The sequence below is a fragment of the Gallinula chloropus genome, assembly GCF_964237585.1.
Source record: "Gallinula chloropus genome assembly, chromosome: 5".
Classification (NCBI taxonomy): Eukaryota; Metazoa; Chordata; class Aves; order Gruiformes; family Rallidae; genus Gallinula; species Gallinula chloropus.
In genome coordinates, this window is record NC_140090.1 from 81,215,618 (window position 1) to 81,229,142 (window position 13,525).

The 13,525-nt window shown below is 47.8% G+C and overlaps 1 protein-coding gene across 1 annotated transcript in view; it reads right to left on the bottom strand.

Annotated features, from left to right (window-relative positions):
• Window positions 1–9,815: 9,815 nt before the first annotated feature.
• TCERG1L (transcription elongation regulator 1 like) overlaps window positions 9,816–13,525 on the bottom strand; it is a gene marked incomplete at both ends in the record, with an annotated part of 56,950 nt that continues 53,240 nt past the window's right edge. The window contains 2 exons of the mRNA XM_084264724.1: window positions 9,816–9,972; window positions 11,868–11,986. Of these exons, the coding sequence (XP_084120850.1) occupies window positions 9,816–9,972; window positions 11,868–11,986 (276 nt within the window). The remainder of the gene's footprint in view (window positions 9,973–11,867; window positions 11,987–13,525) is intronic.

A 13,525-nucleotide genomic window follows, 5' to 3' on the forward strand; every position in this document is an offset into this window, starting at 1 on the left:
GGGAAGGGAAGGGAAGGGAAGGGAAGGGAAGGGAAGGGAAGGGAAGGGAAGGGAAGGGAAGGGAAGGGAAGGGAAGGGAAGGGAAGGGAAGGGAAGGGAAGGGAAGGGAAGGGAAGGGAAGGGAAGGGAAGGGAAGGGAAGGGAAGGGAAGGGAAGGGAAGGGAAGGGAAGGGAAGGGAAGGGAAGGGAAGGGAAGGGAAGGGAAGGGAAGGGAAGGGAAGGGAAGGGAAGGGAAGGGAAGGGAAGGGAAGGGAAGGGAAGGGAAGGGAAGGGAAGGGAAGGGAAGGGAAGGGAAGAGAGAGCTCTCCAGCGGTCTGGAAATAATGCATTTTAATTAAGGCCTGAATTTCACCTCAGGCCACTTACAAAAACTTGTGAATGAATTAACCACCCTGAATCTCCTTTAGGATTCTCATTCTTAAATGGCAACAGAGCACATAGAAGAAACACTGCACAGCACCATGCTGCCAAAACCAGCCTGTTGCCATTGCTCGAGCTCCTGGGGAGTTTCATTTTTGCCACATTACAGCCTCTCTGGACAAAACACCTCCCCTCACACCATGCATGAGCTTTGGCACAGCCCCCCCCAGGCCGCTGATTCAATGAAATGTAATAATGCTGAGTAGGTTGATGTAGTTGTAGCTTAAGAGACAATTAATACAACTTTAATATAAGGATTTGCATGTTTTAAGAATAGATTTGGTTTGGATTTCAGTAGAATCTGGCTGTAACCGTGTGAGCTGTTTCATGAGAGTGGCTTCAAAATTGAAGCCTGACAGTGGAACAGCCTTGGAGATAAAGAAAATGAAGGTGGGGAGCCATAAATAATGAGACCAACGACCACTTAAGAGACAGAGGATATCTTGTTTTCAGCTAAAAGGGGTTCCTAACTTGTTTGTGCAGGAATGGGGCTTTGAGCTCATGAATGTGTTTTGGAGACTGTGGAGAAGAAACCTAAAGAGCATGGGCAGAGAGAGGGGAAGACATCCAGCCTTCATCCCTGAAGACACCAGAAGACCCCCTGAGTGTCACTGAGCATGCTGGAGCTGGGAGGAGTCCATGCAAATGGTTTCCTGGAAATAATTTCCATAACCCTGCCTTTTCTTAGAAGTTACACTGAATATGTAGGGTCAATCTGTGTAAATATGAGGAACTTGGCTTTGATCGGGGCACACACGGGGGAGCGATGCCCTGTGTGCCCAGCACTGAGGTTAAAGATCCCTGCTTCAGAGTCACCAAGGCTGGGGAGTTTTGATTCTGGCTTTCCAAGGCATCACCAGCACTGGGCCTGGGTGACGGGCTCAGCGCCTGGGGCTGGGGTGACGGGTCCAGCGCCCCGGGACCGGGGCGCTGGGCCCATCACCCCAGCCCCAGGCGCTGGGCCTGCGGGGCGCTGGGCCCGTCACCCCAGCCCCAGGCGCTGGGCCTGCGGGGCGCTGGGCCCGTCACCCCAGCCCCAGGCGCTGGGCCTGCGGGGCGCTGGGCCCGTCACCCCAGCCCCAGGCGCTGGGCCCGTCACCCCAGCCCCAGGCGCTGGGCCTGCGGGGCGCTGGGCCCGTCACCCCAGCCCCAGGCGCTGGGCCCGTCACCCCAGCCCTGAGCAGCGTTCCAAGGGGCTGCAGAAAGGAGGATTAACCCCACTTCACCACACCACATCTACTCCCACCACCCCTGAGAACCCCTGGCAGCTGTCATTTACCAATCCCAACACGCTGCTGTAATCTGGACGGAGATGGAGGCAGGCTGGACATACCACCCTCCTGTATTTAAATTATTAAAACCCCACGTTTTGTCCTTTTAGGGGGGGAAAAATACCACATCTTACAGCAAATTATTTTTAATACAAACAAAACCTGGCCCTGCAAGGCTCAGCCTGCCGTGCTCCCCATCGCAGCCTCCTCAGAGGTAGGAGGTCTTTATTAAAAATGCTCTTTAAAGTTGAATTCATTCTTGTTTTCCAGGCGGTGCCCGCTCCAAGCGGAAACACTGCTCTCCTGCGATGCCAGGGAAAAGCTTTTCTCTTCAAAGGAGGAAAAGGAGAAATGTCTTTTTTATTATTTCCCTTCATCAGATGAAGCCTGATCTATGAAGATGGCACTGTCACACCTGCAGCCTGCCCTCACCCCTCCGTCCCCCTCCCTTGTCAAGCCTTTCGTGGTATCAGTAGCGATTAAGGCTGCTCACAAAATTGGAGGAAGGTGGTGAAGAGCATCACCTCTCACAAGCAATCCCATTTTGCTGTATGTATTGGAGGAGGAGACACTGCAGGAGGAGTTTGAGGAAGGGTCGGGGGAAGTTCTTGGATTGGGAAGGATGATACTGAATTTAAATCTCACTGCAGTTGTGTTCTGCCACGAGGGCAGCAACAGAGAGGATAAGAGATGGTACTATGACAAGAAGAGGTTCGGCAGATGCTCAGGATGGCATAAAAGAGCTGGTTATATAGAAGGAAAAACACCTCACATCATGATTGGTTAACCCCAAAGTGGTTTGGTTCAAGCCAAAGGCGGCAAAAGAAAAACAGGTTCCAAAAGAAAATGTGGAAAATATAATTTAGAAAGATACAGCCTGGTCCTTACAGCACAGCGACTTGTATGTAGAGCTGGAGACTCAACAACTGCCAAGATGCCTCAAACTTGCATCTGGAGCCAGAAGGAGAGCTCGTGAGGACAGGCTCTTTGTCTCCCCAGAGAAATAACACTCACCAAGACAGGGAGTGCTCAGAGCCTGCAAAGAAGGAGGCTGAGTCAGCAGAGAAAGGCACACCGTGTGTGTCAGAAGCCAGCTCAAAAGAAATCAACTACAGAAGACACTGTGATATAGATCTTGAAAATCACTTTCAGAGCTAAATGCTGACAAATTATTCAGTTTCAGAGACAGAGAGAGAAGAAAAGGAGGATGTGTTGTGATCTCCAGCGAGGATGACAGGAGAGGAACAGCTCCCTAGCCCTAGTTAAAACAAAATATTCCTGCATTTTTCTCCCACAATGTAAATGCTGCTGAACACTTGGCATGGAAATGCCACGGGTCAGAAGTGTGTCTGGGTTTGCTTCCAGCTCAACTGATACAGTCACGATCCCAACATCCTTAAAGGGGAGAAGCAGCAGGGAATGCACCAGGCACAACGGGCTGGAGAACAAACTGAGGGGACAGCTCACAGCCCCACAGCTGAAGCAGGGCAGAGCACTGATGGGTTTAGGCAATTTGTAGGCAAATAGAGTCCATGTGATGCAACTGGGCTTCAGAAGAGCTTTTGAGAAGGATGCCACACCAGCAGCTGCTAGGAGAGATGGAGGTGCTGGGGTGTAGTGCATCAGTGGTGGGAAGGAAAAGGAAGAGGAATTACAGGACAGGAACACTGGGATGTGCTGCAGGAGAAACTCTGGGGCTACACAGCATCACCTCTGAGGCTCTGCATGACCTCCACCACATGCTCCCACTGATGTGCTAATGAACCCAACTCCACCTTAGGAGGCTTGATAACCTGGAAGGCAGGATGAAGTGCAATGGGAGAGGTTTAACAGCTACAAATGTGAGATCAGGTACCTGGGGGTTAATTTATGCTGAAACAAAAGCGATCATCAAGCAGGAACATGAAAGGCTTAAATTTACCTTCTACCTGCACAGCAACTGCACCTAATTATCATGTTTTGCTGTGATCACTGGAAAAAGCCTCTGTGGATCTGAATGGTGAAAGAAAAGCAGAGAGACAACTGCAGACACGAGTGTTTGTCCTGAGAGGTGGGAAGGATTCTGCCTGACCCTGGGAGAGCAATGGCCAAGTGACAGAACCTTCCCCATCACACTGGGCAAGGGACCCACTGAAGGGGGGTAAGAACAATTGCCTGGGGTTATCTATGGGTGCATTTAGAGTGGGAATTAGGTCACAAATAACAAGTCTGGGAAGGTGCCAGGCACCTCTGTGAGGATGTAGGAGAACAGAAAGGACCTGAGAAGACGAATAAAGTCCCTTCTTGCTTTGCTGTTCTCCAGACTTAAAGTGTTTGTGACCCAAAAGGTGAAGCTTGACCCTGCTGATGTCAGCAGGAGCTTCAATAGAACTCTTTAGCTATGTATTAATTGAGGGTTATCAGTTATTGGGAGATTTGGATGCTCAGAAAAACTTAACCCTCCTGTTCTGCAGGTCACATACACCCAGCCAAGGCAGCGGCTGTCATGCCCCATGTGCTGACACTCAGAGCTTGGGGTCCCAACACATTTTCATACATCCACCTGTGGCATTTACCCCACTACATATTTTACCTTGTATCCTGGAAATCCAGGTTAACACCCACCAAAACTGCAGGTGGACACCTGCAGCATTTTGCACTGACATCTCCCACCCAGTGCAGGATGTCTGAGGAAAACCAGTGCAACATACTGGAATTTTGGCAAAAAATAAAGCATTCAGGCCATTCAGGCAGGGGTCAAGCAAATACCCAGTTCCCTCAAGGCAGCTTTTCACAAACTCTCCAGAAGCCAGACACTCCACATCAGCTTCAGCTCTCTCTCTGCAGAGAGGTGCAAAGCTCAGTCCCCTTTCTGAGAGTAAGCAATTTTTTCTCCCCATTTCTAGCTGCTGCCCTGTTTCCCTTCCCAACACAAAGACATTATTAAATACAACAACCTCAAGACAAGTAAATGGAAGAAAACCATGAAAAACTGTCTGGATACAAAACAGCTCCGCTACAAGCAAGCTTGCCAGAAGTGTATTCATTATGAAAAGCATGTGGAGAGGCAACAATTCGGGATGTCACAGCCACTGCTGAAGAAATACAATATATAGATATTTCATTGACGGTTGGAAGGATAAATCAAGTTAAATTGCTCGCAGAAGCAAACCCAAAGCATCTCGCTGTGAATCTAGAGAAGTAAATTCGTGGTCTCTGGGGAACATTGCCATCATTTGTTTTCATTTCTGTGACTTCTCTTCATTTATGCTAGAGATTAGCTCTCCCAACAATGATCACAGCAATATAAAAACGTGTTCCCAGAGGAACGGGATGGAAGTAATATTTACCAAAGTAAACCCGAGCGAAGGAATCAAAATAGGAAGAAGTTTAAGACAAAGAACCACAAAGTACTTGGGAAAGTGAAGGAAAAATCACTTTAACTATCGCTGAGCTGCTAAACTTCCATCTCAAAATGCACAGCCACGCTAGGAGACCAAAAGGCATGAAAAAAAACCCAGCCAACCCCCCTCAGACCTGCCATCAGCCGCCTGCTGCAGATTTTCATATTGCTCAGAATTTATGCCCTATTTTTCATTTTTCCTAAAGAAAAAAAAAAAACATAAAATAATCACTTCTGGTTAAAATGAGAAAAATAGCAAAACCACAAATATAATCCTGCTAAAGCTGCAGACAAACAACCTCCTCCTGAAAGAGCATCGTTCCAGCTACGTGACTGTGAGTATTCGATCAGCAGGCACAACAAGCCCCAGCCCTGGCAGCCCGTTTCACCACAGATAAAGCCACAACTTCCTTGATTTTCAGCACTTTGCCCATAAGGAAGGCAAAACCAGAGCTCCCTCTGGATACATTCCCTGTGGTCAGCTCAAACTCATTCTTCCTCAAGCAGCTTCCCAATGACTCGACCGACTTACAAATACATCTGCTGTGTGTCCCCTGGTCTGGGTAATGTTTGAGGGTTTGGGGCTGTTGTCCCTGCACTGTTGAGCTGGGAACCAGCAAATGCTTTGTGATGTTGGGTTTTTTCCCCTTTACAAACTGAGAGGCTTCTGAACTTGAGGAGTTTGATACCCAAAGCCCTCAGGGCACTTACCTGAGCCAAAGAACAGCAAGTCCATCACGGGTACGAGATCACGGAGCAACCGACAGCAGATGTGGAGCAGCTGGAGACTCCAAGGAGATGCACAGAACCAGTACCTAGACAAACATCACTGTGTGAGCAGACAGCAGGTGCTGCTCATGTCCAACACACGGGGCTGAGCATGGCTTTGAGGTGTGATCTACCCATTTCCTCCGTTGACCCGCCCCCCCCCCCCCCCCAGGGTACTGCTCAAAGAGCCAACTGTCTCCCATAGATAAAGCTTCCAGGGAAAATAAAATGTATATCCAAGGGTCAGTAATGGGCTTGAACTGCAACAAGAGAAGGTTGTGCTGGAAAGAGAAAACTTCTCCCACTCAGAGCAGTCTGGCAGGGAGATGGATTACAGGGGACCCCCAACATCTCTAGTTCCGCAGCTGTAGAGAACCCCAACAGGCAAAGGCCTGGATGAGGGGCAGCTGAACCCTGGACACAGGTTAAAGAACAGACTGCTGGGGGAACTGAGTGACCTTCAAATGCTTTGAGCTTAATTTCCAGTAGCATTAAAACAAAGCAGCCCAGGAGCTGGTTTCCTGAACTAAAAAACTTGGACAAACACTGTAGGATCAGAATCTCCTCAGTTCAATGAGTTTTTCTGGCCCTAAGAAATTCAGTATGCAGAGTGCTTCACCAGAGGCAGCAGGATATTTCTGACAGTGTCCAGCTCATCCTTGCTGCCAGCATTCCCAACCCGCTCTCAGCTCTGTCCCTTGCTGCTGCAGCAGGCTTTGGGGCTGCTGCTGACTGCATTTCATTTCCTTGGTACTCCCAAGCCTAGCAAAGGTTTTCTTCCTCTTATGACAGAGGAAGCCCACACTTATTAAAAACCTTGCTGCAGATTCTATTTCAGTCATTTTTCCTTTTCCCCTGTAGAAACAGCAAACTCGAGGCTATTGCACAGCTTTACTGGCTCCTTTAGGTTCACTTAAGGTCACCCCAGAATTGTTTTCTGACTTAACAAAACCAGCCCCAACCCAGCTCTCAAACACCCCACCTCCTCTCCACTTTCAGAAATCCAGTACTTGACCTTTTCATGGTCTCAGCAGCCAGACCATCCTTGCTCATCACAGGCTCAGGAGAACCAGACACCAGCCCTCTCAAGTCATCTCCTCCTGCCCAGCCCCAGCCAGGCAATGCCTTGCTGAGGGCAGGGCAGGTTTGACCCACCTGAGCCCAGAAGCTGAGAAGCAGCACAGACCTTCACAGGACCAGCCCCAGTACTCACCTCCAGTTTACCAGACACACGTAGCTGCAAAAGGCTGGGGGAGCAGTTGGAGGTCCTTCCCAGTGGGGTCAAAAAAGCCCCCCAAGCATGAGCTGGGAAACCCTTGGCACAGGAGCTCAGGAGGTGATAAATCAGTTGGAAAAACTGCATTAGATCAAAGAAAGACAGGAGGAAACACAACCTCCCACACCAGAGCAGTGACTGGGAATAAATGAACTGCCCTCATCAATCCACCCCTGTCAGGTGATCCTGGTGAGCCCGGGACTTGCAGTGATTGATTTCACTTGTTTTCATGTGGCAGGTGCTGGGAAACGTGGGGATTCCTGGCAAGCTGAACAAAATTTCTAACAAAATAATTCCAACCACCTAGCTGCAATCCACCCAGAGCGCTCTTGAAACCACTCTGGACACTCTTCAGTGGGTTACTCAAATCAAGAATAATTAGGTTTTCCTCTTGGCTACCCAGAGAAAAGGATGAGTGTCCTCATTTTAGAAGGCAAAAAGAGAGTCCTAGAAATTACCTCCTCACTCATGAAAATCAGTTTATTCTGATTCATTCTTGTGGAGCTGTTCAGGGTTAGAGAACATCACCTCCTGCTATGCTCACCCCTCCTAGCCTGATCATGCAGAGCAGTCACCTCCCTTTCTGGACTTACACATTTCCTACTGGGTTGTGATGGGGCTAGCTGCATTTATTTCAATATTCCTCCATTTTAAATACAAGAAAACAAGAGCCAAACTTGGAGGCTTTCTAACAGATATGGACCACTGCCAGCACCCATCACTCGTGTTTCAGAAACACGTTATCCATTCAGTATCACACAGCGTGAGGAGGATTTCTGACATTGCCAGCAAATGCTAAAAGCAAGGAGCATCCCCAAGATGATTATACCCCTTTATTGGTACTGTAAATAGGGGATGGAGTATGGGGTCTGGATATGCACATACATTTACTCCAGAAAACAACACAAGGGGTACAAGCACTGAGACAGCAGAGCTTTCAGCCACAGAAGCCAGATCTCGTTGGGTTTATGTACCTTACTTTGTCTTTTTCTTTTTTAACAGGAAAATCCACAAAACCTCATGAAAACCCCTGTGAAGCTCTTCAGGTCCACTGGATCACTGCTGCCTATTCCTACCACACATACAAGTGAACCATGTCTGTCTCTACCCAGCTCATGCAGGACTCCTGAGCCCATAGGAGCTGGAGCAAACCAGGCTCTTCCAGCCATGGAAACACAACTGTTCAGTAAACTTGGGAGCGGCTCCCACAGCTCTGGCAAGCTGGGTAAGACCAAATTGCACCCACCAGCCCTTACCCCAGCTTGTGCGGTCCCAGTTCAACCCTCACATGCAGAGGGGACACAAAACTGGCAGCACCTCTTCAACCGATTTTTGATAAGTTTGGAACTCTACTTAATGCCTAAAATGCATCTTACATTAAGAACTTGTCTTTGAATTATCCCAAGTTCATTTTTTCCAAGGTACTATTAAATACCCTTTATTTCCTTGATTATTAAGAATAGCCAGCACACATCTAAGGAAGAATTACCATTAGTTGGGGAAAATATCAAAACCACTCCTACCTGATAGAAATCTATAAATAGAATGAGTAATAACTTAAAAATTAGGTCAACTGAGAAAATGATGATGATCACAGAGGAGAGCGTGCCTTTCCTTCAGCATACAGGAAGGGATATACCCATGTGCAGTGGAGCTGGGCTGCTTTTCTCTAGCCATGATATCCGACCTCCACAGTCAGAGAGACTATTTTGCTCTCAGTGTGCTCAAACTCCCATTGATATCAGTGGATTCTGCACATGAACCACAAGCAGTGGGAGCTCTCTCTGGTTTTCTACCCCTCAAGGAAAAGCCATGAGACCTCCCCCCCCCACTATTGTACCCAGCGTTTCAGAAGGTTTAGAAGCTTAAACCCCTCCCCCAGGAAATTGGTTTAAAATATTTATTAATTAAAAAAGTTAAATATTTATTTATACAAATATGATGAGAAAAACCCCATGCAGACTTTTCACGTACAGTAACGTAACTGAAACCAAATGGGTGATGGTTTTCCAAAGGAACATCTTCCTAGGAAGGGCTGCTGTGCCTGTGCCTGAAAGCACCACTCACAGTAAGTAGTAGGCAGCAATTTCTGACACTTAGAGAGTTTTTCCTATGGAACATATGCCAAGATTTCCACACTCTTCACTAAGATTAACGATTAATATCTTATTACTACTACGCAGAGAACTGGACAGAGACGTATGAACACCGGGTAGTGAATCCCCGCGTACCACTGCACCCCCAAACACTTCATGGTAATGCATAAAGTTGCCAAAAGATTGCTTTAGATAATTCCCCTAAATGATGGAAATATCTTGAGATTGTTATGGATGGCATCTGCTTCTGCTTAATTACAAATCTGCATCGGATTCATAATTTGTGTATATTACAAGTAATTTGCATAATTAAAACAATTAAGGGATTGACATATCATGGCAATTAGAAATGCATCAAACTGGGGATGTTGTACAAAAGAGAGCTTCAATATGAAACATTAATTCTTTGAGAACAAAAGATCCTTCAGATTCCTGCAGAACAACCTTCACCAGTCCAACACAGACTCATGGAACTCCATCCAGAGAAAGTTCCTCTCAGGGATGTCTGCTTCCTCCTCCAGTTGTTCCAAGCTGAACCCCGAACGCTCCAGCCTTCATCTGAATTTCTCACTGCAGCCACATATTGCCAGGTTCAGGAGTTTTTATCTCATTTTCCGTAGCCTTATCCTGTTTTCTTTGTCCCTCTTTTTCAGAATAAGGATGAACTGGTTGAAGAAATGCTCTTGGTCTTTCTTCTTCTGCACCAGGCGGAACCGCTGGTCTCTGCCGTACTTCTCCGCAAATTCCTTGAACGTTGTTCTGCAGGAGTGAGACACATTTTAGTGCTTGTGGCTCTTTGACCTGGATCTCACTTCACTTCTCAGACCCTTAAAACCGGGTGTTTTGGGGAGGATTTCCCAGGAGCACATTGGTAAACCCCAGGAGGAGGGAGGTCAGCCCGTGCCAGAACTGCCCAGGCTTCGGACTCAGCTATCAGCCTCCCACTGCTAACTTCATGTCTTGGTTCAGAAACACCTGGGTGGCAGCTGACAGGACCACTCTGAACCACTGACATGGCATTTTGAACCATTAACACGGCATCTTCCTGCGTTTTTAATCAGTAATTTCAATAATTAGCCCATAAGAGGGCAGGGAATCTCACCTGTGGCTAATTGCAGCGCTCCTCACCCTGTGACACCCCGGGCAGCTCAGGTCTCTTCTAAAAATAGCTGAGAAGTGATGGGCACAGAGCAATGAAAATCCACAGGCAGCTTTGCCTCAGGACTTCATTGCTGGGGCCAGTGTCTCCCAGCACTAACGGGGTGTGTGACTGCAGGTCAGAGTCGAGCCAGAGCCTATCGCCGGCCGAAGGGTTTCTCTGTGGCTCCACAGTCAGCTCAACAAAAACACTACCTGGGAAAACACTTTGTCCCATGGCCCAGCATGACTTTCCCCTTGCAGACTGAAAGCACCAGGGCTGGAACCAGCATTTAGCCCAGAATATTCTGAGTTTTGTGGCAAAACACTCTGTACAGTTATCCCTTCCAAGAGGCTGCCGGTATCTGTGTGTCTAGGCAGCCAGTGCTGCACAGTTACCTGCATGTTTAAGTAGAGGAGCTGCAATTTCTTGCTTCCAACAATTTAACCAGACTTGTAACCTGTAAATCTATTATATCCTGTAATATCCAACTGAGCAAGTGCTATCCCCACACATCGCATCCACCACCACACAACCTTGGAGCTGGTAACTCAAAAATCAATGTAGGAAAATACATCACTGCACTGCATGCTTTCATTTAGTGGTGTGGTGTGAACACTAGCTTCAGGGCCACAAAGATCATTAGAGGGCTGGAGCAGCTCCCCTACGGAGAGAGGCTGAGGGAGCTGGGCTGGGTCAGCCTGGAGAAGAGAAGGCTGTGGGGGGACCTCACTGCAGCCTCCCTGTCCCTGAAGGGACCCCAGGAACAGGAGGGGAATCAGCTTGTTAAAGGGCAGAGACTGACAGGACAAGGGGATGGAGTGAAGCTGGAGGAGGGAAGGGGGAGAGGAGATATTAGGGGGAAGTTCTTTGCAGAGAGAGAGTGGTGAGGGGCTGGAAGGGGCTGCCCAGAGAGGGGGTGGGTGCCCCGTCCCTGGGGGTGTTCAAGGCCAGGTTGGCTGGGGCCCTGGGCAACCTTGTGTAGCTCCAGCCTGGAGGTTGGTGTCCCTGCCTGTGGCAGGGGGTTGGAGCTCTGGGACCCTTGGGGTCCCTTCCAACCCATGACATTCTATGATGTGTTAAATAGTGCTTCTCTTCCAACAGAATCCAAACCTAAATACACTTTTTCTCACTAATTAACAGGTGTATGCCTAATATAGCTGAGATTTAACATTCCAGTGCTGTTCTCCTATAGCCAGCATGTGTGTGGATGTGTGCTCTGTAACTCTACCATACATGTGCCTATAAAATCCATGTGTCATGCAAAACATTACACAGTCTTAATGACAGCAAGAAAAAGGGAAAGGAACAGAGAGAGAAAAACAGTAACTTCCCTTTCCCAGTAATTTAACAGCATATTGTAGAGTGTCAGGGAAGAAACACCAACCCAGAGTTGTATCACTGGATGTCCAAGCTGGCTATAAAGAGCCTGTCAGTGTTAGGGGTCCCAGGGCTGGTAAGCACAGGCTAAATGGGAAAGCTTATCTTAGCAAATCTCTGTAAGGCAATGCCATACCTTGGTGATAACTTGGATTCTTCAAGGAGCTTTTTAAACTCTTCTTTGGCTAACAACAATTTGTTTTTCTTTTCTTTGTACTCTTCTCTGATCCTGGTCTTGACAAACTGTTCAAATATCTTTCCAAGAAAGGGAAACAAGACACAGCATTTATTAACAAAGCCTCTGTGGTATTTGGGCTTGAGCAAAGGGCTGTCAATCTCACGACCTGTGGATCTTATCAGCCCTCGGTACAGGCTGCCCCCAGACTTGCAGGCAGCTCAATCTGCTCTGTGCAGTGCTGATCATGTTCTCACAAAATAAGTAGCAGGGAAAAGGTACAATATGGACAGATAACACCTCAATTCCACCATCAAGTGCAACATAAATCCAGATTTCCTGACTCCAGCATCTTGCTTGCATTTTCTGCCTATAGCACTGGTTTTCTACATCTGCACAAACAGACTCTATTAATTCAGGTTGGATCTTGCATCTTTCCAACTGACTGGAGTCCCTGAAGATGTCTATAATGATAAACATCCATGTTCTGTGGGTTACCCCTCCCAAAAAAAAGCCTGGAGACCTTTCAAATCAGTTGTCAAAACGCAGGAGCTTACACAGGGTCCTCTGTACACATACAAAAAGCTTTAATGTGTTTGGAAGGGTCAACAGCCTTCCTCTACCAGTCCCTGGCAGCTGAGCACGGAGCAGGGCGCTCAGCATCAGGGGTCCTGGTGTCTCAGAAAGGAGTGAAGTTCTCCAGAAAGTCACAGAATTCATCCACCTGCCTTAATTGTGTTTTTAACACCAAAAACCTGGCCCTGCTGGTTTCATGCTCTAAAAAGAGTGGCACACCAAGCTGTGGAGTAAAAGGAGCTGCTATTAGTGTTCCACATTCCCCATGCTTTCCACCACAAATGATGTACATAAAATATGATGTATATTAAATATGATGACCTTGGTTAGTACCAGGGCTGTTTGCTCATCAGCCATGAGGATGCACAGGGGCAAATCTGCACATCACAGAAGCTGAAGTAACCCAATTACAACTGGTAGGTAGCATGGCTATGTCAAACAGCTCTGGGAAAGTAGAGATTGAAAAACAGCCATGAGAAGAACCATGAAACCCCCAGGAATGCTGAACACGTTGGGCTGTGTGTGATTGTGAAGTCCAGTGTAAGAGGAGGTGGAAGGAAACGGGACAAATGAAGGAGGTGCCACTGTTACTGCTTGCCTTTCTGCTATCAGGGAAGCTCTTATGAAGGTAATAAATCAAAATTAACCATCAGCTGATTATTTTAATACAGCTCCTCCTTTACCCTTCACTGTTCCTTGCTTAAAGACAGCAGCATCGTTCCACTGTTAATAACCCCCTGGAAAATATTGGTGAGAGGGTGGAGCAAACCAATGATGTTCGATAACAGATCGTTACGCCCCTTGGGCTGAGGAAGGACACCCAGAGTGTGCCCTCCTGGAAGACAAACCCACCTCAACACACGTGCACGTCAAGATGAAGTTCCCTCAGATGCCTGCAGGTCACAGCCAAAACGCTTTCCCTGCCCTTCCCAACCCGCTGGCCTGGCTGTGAGGAGCAGACACCAGTGGTACAGCCAGCCATGCCCTGGCACTCATTACTTCCTTCATCCCTCCTTTCCTTCATCCCTCCCTTCATCTCTTCC